We start from the raw sequence: 11,516 nt of genomic DNA, 5'->3' as shown, positions 1-11,516 counted from the left end.
AATAAAATTATTTTTTTCATATTTTACTTCTCTCTTCTATTTCTCCTTAGGAAAGCAGCATTCAAGCGCTCCATCCCTTGCATCTCTAAACCAATCCTCTCCGATCCTGTGGTGCCACCTCAGCCATGTTTGGTGCCCACTTTAATCTGCTCGGTTGTTATCTTATCACCAAGTGATGCCAATTAGATGGCCCTCTGAATCATTACCACAACAACTTGCGGACCCATTCGTAGAAGTCCACCCATCCGCCCTGACCTCCTCCACCCGCCTCCTTTTACCGAAAAAAATAAAATAGCCGCCGCCCAAACTCACTTTCGGCGCCACCAATCGTCTGCAATAATGCTGCGATTTTTTTTTTCAGTTGCATTGAGGGACAAGGCGCCCAGATCGTAATCAATTGCGCCAGCGTTTGAGGCAAATCATATTTAATGATGGCTGCGATATACAGCTAAGATGGATGCCGTCAATTTCTGCACAGCCGTGGCTGCGATATGCGGACGAGTAAAGCTTTCGCAATTGCTTGCGTTTTGTCATCCATCCAGAAAGCGTCTGATGCCATGTTCCTTTTCGGGCTTCTTCCTCTATGTATATCCGCGGGCCTCCTACCAAATACTGAATAGCAGGAGCGAGATAAAGCGACAAGGGAGAAGAGAAACGATGAGTGGGAGTGGGAGGGTGGTGTGCGTGACCGGTGCGTCCGGCTATATTGCTTCCTGGCTCGTCAAGCTTCTCCTCCAGCGCGGATATACCGTGCGCGCCACCGTCCGGGATCTTAGTACCCTTCTCTCTCTCTAATTCGGATGTTCTTTTTGATTATATTGTTACACTGACCTCCTCAAGGATTGGGATAATTATAGATTTTTATCCAGCATTTTATAAATATATACGTAACCTCCAACCTTTTTTTCTTTTTTTTTCTTTTTTTCAAATAAGCTAGCCTTGTTGAAATCATCACCATGTAAACCTATGTGAGTCTTGCATATCTTATGTTCTTTATTTTTATTATTTTTTTATCCATTTTATTATTTAAATTTTTCAAACTTGTAATTTTTACGTTTAGCCAAATTATTCCCAAATATTGAATTTGTGATGATAATTAGAACTCAACGAAAGGAGTATGCTTCTTTAAATCCTATATATATATATATATATATATGTAAAATTTATCAGATTTGGGCTTTGAGATGGGCTATGCTGCTCGTTTATATTTATATATTTCAATAGTCATGCATAGCCACATAACATAATTAGGCACTCAAAGCCAAAAACTAGTAAATTATATATAAATATTTTGGATTTTAATAATCATGCTCCTTTGGTTGAGTTCTAATCATCTTCACAAGTCCGATACTTTTTTTAAGACATAAAAATTGAAATTTTGGAAAAATTTAAATAATAAAAAATAAAAAGAAATAATAAACATAAATAATATAAGAAATTATAAGACTCAAATAGGTTAGAGTGATGATGTCAACAAGATTCTTTAATTTATTTAAAAGAAAGATAATAATATATGGTTGTGTTATACACATAGCAATAGCTAAGTAATAGAATGTATATTTCCTAAATATTAGATGGGAATCTATAATTATCTCTAACCTCAAGAGGGATCAGTATAATTTATCCCTTTTTTTTTTGTGGAGGGTAGGAGGTGGTGTTGAATATAGCTATTTTCTATCCCTCTTCTCTTTCCTATTTAGGAGATATAGGTACATATAGAGAGTGATGGGATGCTCCTACTAGTGTTATATAGCATGGCACCTATTCTCATTTCATCTCTCTTCATACACAGATTTGTTGAATAGTCCTTAAACCTACCTGCCTGCTTACATTGGCTTGTAGCCCTTAAGCTATGATTATGGTTGGATAGATCTTTTACCTTGTATTTAAACCCTAGGTTAAAGGAATTTTGATTGATTCTTAATTTTTCTTGACTTTGTTGTGCATATTTTTTTATTTTGATATGTATCTTTTTTCCATTAATCACCATTGGACTCCTTGTGCTAACATTGATTAATCATATTTTTCACTTATTTGCAGTGTTTGCATGAAAGATATTTTTGACTCGTTGTGCTAAAGTGATTGATCATATTCTTAACTATCTCTAGTATAAGTTTGAAGCTTATTTGCAGTATTTAAATGATGTTGGGCTTCTTGCAATAAAGTTTATTTCAGTTAAAGCAGATTGAGGATGATGTTGATTTTTAGTTAAAAATATAACATATTTGAAGAAGCGATTCTACTTTTCATTTAAATAATAACACTTTTTGCTATGTGATGTTTCTTTCAGTCTTTCCTATAAATGTGCCTATATTTGACTTATGCATAGAATATGAAATCCTAAGTTCTTGTACTCTTTGTTTTGGGTCTTTCTTCTTGTTTTGACATTTTTGTTTGAACATTTCTTTTTATTATTATTTTTTAGTGGATTAGGGAGAAAAGGGCAATATTCCAATCATCATCCAATTTTTTTTTGCAAATTCTATGATTGATCTATATCAAACATTTATACTGCCACTTAACTTACCATGGGACATCTACTAGATCTGCTATTTTGTGAAAAATTAAATTTTATTTTTTATCTTATAATTTTTTATGTCATGTTTATTAGCTGGTCCAAAGAAAATTGAGCATTTACGTGCCTTGGAAGGAGCCAATGAAAGACTACACCTGTTTAAAGCAAACTTGTTGGAAGAGGGCTCTTTTGATTTAGTGATTGAGGGGTGTGAGGGTGTTTTTCATACAGCATCTCCTTGCTATATACATGCCATGGATCCACAGGTTTATCTAGTTATCTATTATAAAATAATATTGTTATTATTTTTTTCATATGTTTACTTTTTTCACCAATATATTATTTAAATTGCTCCTAAATTATTAGTCTTACAGAACAAAAATGGAATCATCATAATTTTATTAATTTTTTTTGAAAATATTTGCTGGGGTTGAGCTACTATTGGAGTGAATGTAATTTTTGTATTGATTATTGACATAGTGATCTAATATATGCACTTCGTTCAAGTGTTTAGAGATTCGGCTGGATCAATTGGTCTACTTGTTTGATTGATCAGCAGCTAACTATGGTCGGCCAAGTTGAGTTAAATCCAGTATTGGGCTAATATCTATTTGAAATGATGAGCTGAACAGCTCAACTATTTGAACCATCCAAGTTAACAGGTCATTTGACTCGGACTAGGCTATAGTGAAAAATTGTTGCCCTCTATTTCGCTAAAGCTCCATCTGACGACCTCCCGTCTTCTTCTTTATTGAGGCAATGGGAGCAAAAGCTCACCAATTATTGTATAAAACTGATGATCTTCTTTATTGTTCTTTCTTTTCTCGACTAAGGTGATTCCAGTATGGAGATTGAGATGGTGGGACTAAGAGCTAGTTGAGGTAGTGGGATTGAAGAGATGGAGGTAGCATCGAAAATATGTTGAGGCAGCAATTTTAGAGGGGAGTTGAGGAGGTCAAAGTAGAGGGGTTGAAGTGCCAACATTGGAGTTTTAAAAATGAGGCTAATAGATGCTTGGGGGGGAGGGTGTTGGTCATAGCAACAATGTAATAGGAGATCTAGGTAGTGTTGAGTGTGATAAGACAACATTTGAACAATTTAAAGTAGCATTTGGCATCAAGCATGACTAGGGAAGAAATAGAGGATTGGAGAGGTTAAGTTTAAAGAAACGAGGATAGAGAGCTCAAATACTTGAGAAGGAATGAGCAATTTGTTGTCTCTGGTTGAATCTGTAGCCTGTGACCACACGTAGAATAGGTGTCCAAGTGACAATGTTCAAAGTCAAAGATACGATGGAAAAATAAAATAAAATAGGAAAAGCAAAAATGAAACAAAAGAGAGAGCATGTCATATTTGTGGTTGGGCAGCTTTGGATTTTGCCTCAATAGAGATATCAGCTATGGATTCGATAAGTTTTAGAAAGCTTTAGATGGGTATTTAAAACTGTCCATCATATCTACTTCACACGTCTTTAGGAGTATAATGTTTAAAATATCCGAATATTACTTCTCCACATCTTCACGTATTCTTTTATCTCCCACAAAGCCTCTAGTCACGAGCATTCTCCCATGTTAACTGCAACAACTTAACGATTTATTTGACTATGTCAAACCCCACAAAACTAACATGATCAAACAAACACTTTTAATTTTATTTGATGCCTTGAATAATGAAAACTTTATGCCACTAAGGACAAAAAAACATATCTTGCAAGGTTATTTAACCATTTTATCAAGGGCTATTTGGCTACTCAATTTAACACAAAGCACTGCTTAAACATACTGAATGTTCCTTAATATCACATTTTGCATTATTGGTTTGGTATCCATTATAGTACCATGCTGGTAAATATTCAGTATGGGTTAGTTCATGTATACTTAATAATACAAGTAGAGAGCTACTTGTACACTATACTTGATGCTGGTAGTGTTGTTGATATGGAAAACATTGATTGATATGGCATGGTTAATCGATGAAACATTCATTGTACAACATGCATAGTACCCCAACAATATCACAATATTGACATACATAGGTACGGTCAAAATTATAGATCCATGCTCCAGCCTTTAGAAAGTTGGATGCCTTGAGGTAGCTCAGCAATCTTTACCTTAGATGAGCTAAAATCATGATATTATTTGTTAGAACTTATGTTTCATTTATAAGTTGTAAAGTTAAAATATTATTTAAAACTTGATGATACTTTTAGCCTTCCGACTTTACTCATGGTATATTTATGTTGTCTACCTTGATCCATATAAAATGTTAGATTATTAATAGTACAATAGCTGAAAATATAAATAAACAAAAAAAAATTCAACTAACTTTGTACTCAGTCCCTTGGCTATCTATGTAAGCGCTTAAGTCTAGGCTAGTCTATTGTCTAGGATTGCCTCAAGTGTTGGTGTGTTGCAAGATTATGTTGAATATTCCAACTGAAGTTGATTTTACATAATATACTAGAGTACGTAGCAGGTCTATCAATACATTTATGAATATAAAATAATGAAGGGATCCTCTACTCCAAAGGTGACAAAAGATCACATAAAAGGAAAAGTTTGCCTTGATGAACTACTATTTTCCTAAAGAGGCTTCAATAACAAATCGAATTACAATGCGAAGAAAAATAGTTCCTCAATGAGCTGGGGCAAAAAGTCACAAGATTTGGAGGGCCCTGCAACTAAGGAACACAATATGTGAAGACATGTAAACTCTCTAGTACAATTCTAATCATATGACTATTCTAAAAATATTAAAGAATCCAAAGCTCAACTATTCATGGACTTATAAAACAACTCAAAAAAAAAGAAGTAACAAATAGAGAAGAAAGATACATTCTCTGTTTGGTTGCATCTCTATATATACAAACTGATCCTAAGTTTTGGGCATGTATTGCTTATTTTTCATTTTTTATATTTTGTATTATGTGTTTGAGTCTTTAGATTTTTTGCATGTTTGCAACCTATATTCAAATTAATGTGCAAAATTGCTACGCAATAAAATGAGTCTTGTCATATGATCCATTATGTGTATTAACCTATTCAATGCCATTCCACAATCTACTGCATTATGGCTACTTTTTCTCTGCTAGATAATAAGATCCAGCATAGATTAATATTTTGGTTGTATGCTGCAATGTTTGTCTTTCTAATTGACTATTTCATGCTTACTGCAACAAGTTTTCTTCTCTTCCGTATATTGTGTTACAATATGGTAATATATTTGGGATTGGACAAAGTTACCATATACAATCTTCTCGCCTTCTTGTCTTGGTTTCTATCCCATATGTCTTTATGATATTTTTTTTATTTTTGCTTTTCCAAATGATGGCAAGTTGTAACTTTTTAATAGCTTTATCTTTCAATCTTACTTGCAGACTGAGTTGATTGAGCCAGCAGTGAAGGGGACACTCAATGTTTTCAGTTCATGCGTAAAAACTCCTTCTGTCAGAAGGGTGGTTGTAACATCGACAATGGGTAGTGTTTACTACAATGGAAGACCACGAACACCTGATATCATAGTTGATGAGACATGGTTTTCTAATGCAGAGTTTTGTAAGCAGGAAAAGGTATGAGCTAGTACTTCATGCATTTACCCCCTTTCCTTATAATACACATTATCTTTCACTGTCTATTTCTCTGTTTGAATCATATCCGGATACAAACAAGCTAGATCTTGTACGATCAAATATGGTTGCAACATGAATTCCCTAAGAACATATGCAAGCACAAAGAATAGATAGTTCCTCAATTATTTTTGACCTTGTCCTTCCACGAAGAAATTTTTGATTTCTATAGCATACTCATCAAAGAACACAACAAAATCTTATAAGAGATGTCCTATTTGGTGTAGATCATGTGTCTGAGTCTTGTTATGTATGATTTATTAGTGGCATGAATACAAAGTTTGTGAAAAAAAGTGCAATGCATTGTTGGGGATCAAACATGATATCAATGTTGCATTGGTCACTGCATGAAGGGATTGATATGTGGGATTTGCTAGAAAGTGTAACTTGGTTGTTGTCAATATATGTAATCCATTGGCTCTAATTGGGAGAAGTCTACTGTACAGTTATTTTGCAGCTTACCTTTTAATGGTCGAATTCATTTATCAACAAAAATAACTAATATGGGCCCATTTTTCCAGTTTCATCTTCTAATGGTTAGCTACTCTTTTGCATTTATTTCAATTCAAACTAGTTTACTAGAAATATATGTATTTGTGAATATAATAAACATATTTTATGTGAGTGCTTGGAATTGTAATACCTGGTATTGGGTTTGGAGCCACATGAGAGATAAGTATTTTATTGTTTATTAGCATGTGACAATAATTAACTTATATTATTATAAAGATGATTATTTATGGAAAATGACATAGACCTAAGTTTATTGTTATTTATTGTGTTTTTACCCTAATTTCACTCTTTACTGTCTATCACCAAAATACCCTGATTGTTGCCAAATTTGATTTTCCTCGACCTTGATCTAATCTAATTATTTAAGTTTTTGATTTATATAGTTCCAAAAAAATATGCAATTTGTAGAAAAAGAACCTTTTTTAATATTGGTAATGCAATGTGATAGTTTTCTCTATTAGATAAAAGAATAATCATGTAGTGTTTGTATTTGATAGCTTGAAAAATTTTTATGGTTATGTTCCTCTATAAATGTTATAGTAACTTAGAGGTTCAAGATGCTATTTGTTCAAGAGCACTGCAAGTGGCATGTCAATCCTGTTCTTAATTTGTGTCAAATTGTGCAAAGTTAATGTATATATTTGAGAACCTCGAATATTTTTCTTAACTTATTGGTTTCTATTAGATGTGGTATCAACTCTCGAAGACGTTGGCGGAGGAGGTTGCTTGGAAGTTTTCAAAAGATAATTCTATTGATATGGTAACTATACACCCAGCATTTGTCATAGGTCCTCTTTTGCAACCTACTCTAAATACGAGTGCTGCTGAATTTCTGAAGTTGATAAATGGTATGTAAATTTCATGCTATATATTATCATGGTTGAATATTAGTAAATAGTGACAAGAACTTAACTCTTTCAATTTATCTACCTTGGTAGAATATGCCTTTCTATGTTGTAGTTTTTATAATATAAGACAAATAGAACATTTCTTAAAATACATATGTCATAAGATAAAAAGAACAGAAGAAAGTAAATGGCAAGGTAAAGATCTAGTGGTTTTATCCAAAGTAGGCCAAAATAAGTTGGCTAATTATCCTGATGTCTAGTATCATTGCAGTAGACCAAATTATGAAACACATCTAGGGAGATGCTTCATTCATATAGAATCTTGAACCATGCTTCTTGTTGAACTCTTTGGTATGCTTTATTGTAATGTTATAAGCATCCTCTATCCAATCTAGTTGGTCTTTTCTATAAAATTTATTTTGTTGATGAAGGAAGAGAATTAAAATCTAACAGCTTCCTTTTGAAACCTTTGTAGGATCTTCTACATATCCAAATGTAACTTATGGGTGGGTCAATGTCAAAGATGTTGCCATGGCACATATTCTGGCATTTGAGGTTCCTTCAGCAAGTGGAAGATATTGTTTAGTTGAAAGTGTCGCCCACTGTTCAGAGATTGTGAAAATTTTACATGAACAATATTCTGCTCTTAAACTACCTGAAAAGTAAGTTACTGTCTTTAATGACAATGGATTTATTTAATTACCAAATCATATGTTTTAAGAAACCATTCTTTTTTCTCATTGTGACTATGCAATTTCCCTCCATTTTGTCTGACATTCATTCTCAATGTTCTATTTGCTTTTTTTATGTTCTTGTCTGTTCAGTAGGTTTATTTTTGTTTGTAACATCCAAGTCTTCAAATATGTATTGCTGTTTTTGTATTATGACTATATGTCATAGCAAATGTTTTGGGATCATTTTCCATCATTCAGAATCCAACAATTCATTTCTTTCTCACCCATAGCCTAGCTTCAAACCCCATCCTTGTTGAGGTCGCAAATTGTCCCTACATATAGCAATATCCAATTAAAGATAGGATTAGCATGTGTAGTGCCGCAGCAATAGCAACCTATCTTGTGAGAAATATAGTAATCTTCACATATTTGCTAACATCTTTTGATTGACAAAAGCACTCCTAATATGTTCCTAAAATCTCATGCCATTTGAATGTTTTATTAAGTTTTAAATTCATAGACACAACCTTTATTCTAATCTACAATGGGTTAGCACTAACCACTTGATGTAAAAAAATATGTAGTTTCTGTTTTACACTTCATTGTTGTGGCTAGGTCACACAATTGCATATAAATCTGATCCATTCACCATAGTAGTGATTCGACTACCAAACTTGCTTTTTGTCATGATCATGTTAATCAACTGATGATAGAGTTACATTCCAAAAATTTACAAAGTATTCAATTAAAGTTTTAGCTCAAAATCAAGAGATATCAAATCATAACAAGACTTTGTATGATGGCCTGCATTCCTGTGAGAATTAGTAGTTTATCCAGGTTGTTCTAGTTGGTTTAGCATATCTAAGTAGCGTCAAGAAAGCATAGACCTGTTTGAGCTTTACTCAAGCATATTTTAACTAAAACCACATACATTTCATTAGAATTACTAAATCCCTATTTTTGGACAATAATATTATTTCATACTAAAAAACCATATTGGTTCTTGTCTATAATAGATAAATGACTACATATATGAGCTTATCATCATTATCATCATCATTTATCTATATCCCTCATCAAAATATTCATGTATGATTTCAACAAGAAAACTATAATTCATGCTAATATATGCTTTTGATCTTTCATTCTTTCTCTTGAAATTCTTTATCTATGTATCCTTTTTTTGTTACTTCCTTTTTCTCCTTAATTAGATTCAAAGGCATTAGTATTTTCTACTTTTGATAATTTAAGCTGAAACTAGTCCAAAATATGAGGAAAAGCTATAATAATTTTGATCTATTTTCTTAAGATGTGATTCTTAAGTGTAGCAAAGCATAGCAACTGCAGACACCATCTATAATTGCCATTTTCTACTTTATGCAATATCTATTTGTTAGTGGCTGGGTTGTTAGGATGATTTGTTGCTATCTACGAGTAATTCTTAGGTTATTATTGTTTGTCCTCGCTTTTATTATCTATCTCTATCTTTCATAGTATATACATGTATTCTCGTTCTACCACCTTCTTGCTACTACCTTATTTGTCTTGTGTACCAAAGAGACTACTTTGCACTTGATGCTCCATTGGAAATGGCTTTGTTCTTGTCTCTTCTTGTGAGGTTACTAGATCTCTTAAGCTTTGGCCAAGATTTTCTTGAGTTCAAACCTGTACATGCCTCCCCAGTCATAAGAAGCTTGGACTCGAAAAATATAAATGTGAAAAGCAGTAGCTCCAACCATAAGAATTAAACTATAGTTGATGCTTTCTCGTCTTTTACATTCGGCCTCTCCAATGCCCTAAGTGTCTTGGATCTTCTGGGTTTGTATTTTGTGGCTGTCTGTAATGTTAGTTTAAAGTTTTTCTCCTTACAAATATAAATGAGTATCATTTTGGCAACCTTTCTTACATGGTCAAATCTAAATCCTAATTGAACATCCTATTCCTTAGCTTAAGTTTGCTATTCTTGTGTTCAATCTATAGTATCACTGTGATTTCTCCATTGAACAAAAACCTTGCATATCTTACTGATGGAAAAGATTACCATATCTCTATGATTAAATGTACGCCATGTTATATATCAGCTATAAGTTATTTGATTAACTAATGAATGTGTTCATAAAGCACAAGCTGCTATTTTTGCTTCATTATTTTTCCTTGACCTTCTTATACTTGTATCTTTTGAAATTAGTAAATAAATGCCAGAGTATTTTTTCAGAGACATATATTTTATTGCTAACCTCTACTTTGCCTTGTCCATGAACTTGTTCTCCTTTTTCCCTACTCTTTCAGAGGTTTAAGGCTGCTTTTTCATTAGTCATTTCAATTACTAGTTCTTAAAGAGTATAAGTTTTAACAAGTTGCCCTTTAATTTAAATATAATCTCTACTTAGGCAAATCTCTCTATTTCTATATCTGTTCTTTGACTGTCAAGCTCCATATACTAGCAGGTGTGCGGATGACAAGCCCCTTATGCCAATATATCATGTCTCTAAGGAAAAGGCAAAAAGCTTAGGTATTGACTATATTCCTCTAGAGACGAGCATCAAGGAGATTGTCAAAAGCTTGAAGGAGAAGGGATTTGTTAGTTTTTGAAAATTGGCAGTTGCAAAATGGAATTTAACTAAATTAGTTGGGACAGCGCATGATGGTATTACGAAGACATAGTAACATACTGCTGTTTGAGAGTACTTAGAACTATTGAGAATATCCTTAAGCTCCATCAAAATATTGGAACTTTCAAGTTTGTTTTATGCAATTGTGCAACCTTTGCTTTATTTGTTATGGAGACATTTTCAAGATGTAATACAAGTGTACTATGTTTGAGTGTGTTTCACGCCTGATAGTTGTGTTTTGCTGGCCATTTATAAGCTAAGATGTAGTGTGCATTGAATTCCCCTTGACTTTCCTACACTTCCTATGGGCTGAAAGAATATCACGGTTTGCTATGCGAGGGAAGAGCTAAATGAGTAGGAGATTAATTGTATCCTGAGAGGGAAAATGATTCTCTTAGAGCAGTGCCTAGCACGTGTTAGGATCCAGATTACCTTATTTTCTAGTTTCTTACAAACTATTTCTCTATGATTTTATTCACAATTAGTTTTGGTGGCCAAATTCTTGATTCTTTGATTTTACTAATATTTACCGCCACCATCCAATACCCCCTTATCCCCTTCTCATGGAAAAGAGAACTATCGTCCCACTTAATCCACTTCACCCCTAGTTAAATTTGGAGAGGAATAAGGGGCTGGCACTAACCGGAAGGGGAAGGGCCCAGCTAAGTGCTCACTCCTTCTCTTTCTCACATTGAACTAGAAAGTGAAGGGGAGCACTTGCTATGGGCC

At 33.4% G+C, this 11,516-nt stretch overlaps 1 protein-coding gene across 3 annotated transcripts; it reads left to right on the top strand.

The window, feature by feature from the left end:
* Window positions 1–218: 218 nt before the first annotated feature.
* Window positions 219–11,012, top strand: LOC105032898 (phenylacetaldehyde reductase). Of its 3 annotated transcripts, none has more exons than XM_010907486.4 (6): window positions 222–775; window positions 2,612–2,781; window positions 5,892–6,083; window positions 7,339–7,501; window positions 7,977–8,163; window positions 10,620–11,012. In XM_010907486.4, exons 1-6 carry the CDS (start codon window positions 454–456, stop codon window positions 10,765–10,767), a joined length of 1,182 nt encoding a protein of 393 aa, XP_010905788.1. In that variant the 5' UTR covers window positions 222–453; the 3' UTR covers window positions 10,768–11,012. The 3 variants fall into 3 exon arrangements, with proteins under 3 accessions (XP_010905791.1, XP_010905788.1, XP_010905790.1); XM_010907488.4 differs by having other exon boundaries at window positions 224–775; window positions 10,623–11,012; XM_010907489.4 differs by lacking the exon at window positions 2,612–2,781 and having other exon boundaries at window positions 219–762.
* Window positions 11,013–11,516: the final 504 nt, after the last annotated feature.

Source organism: Elaeis guineensis, chromosome 5, assembly GCF_000442705.2.
Source record: "Elaeis guineensis isolate ETL-2024a chromosome 5, EG11, whole genome shotgun sequence".
Classification (NCBI taxonomy): domain Eukaryota; kingdom Viridiplantae; phylum Streptophyta; class Magnoliopsida; order Arecales; family Arecaceae; genus Elaeis; species Elaeis guineensis.
Note: the sequence above shows the minus strand (reverse complement) of the source record. Positions and strands in the feature narration are given on the sequence as shown.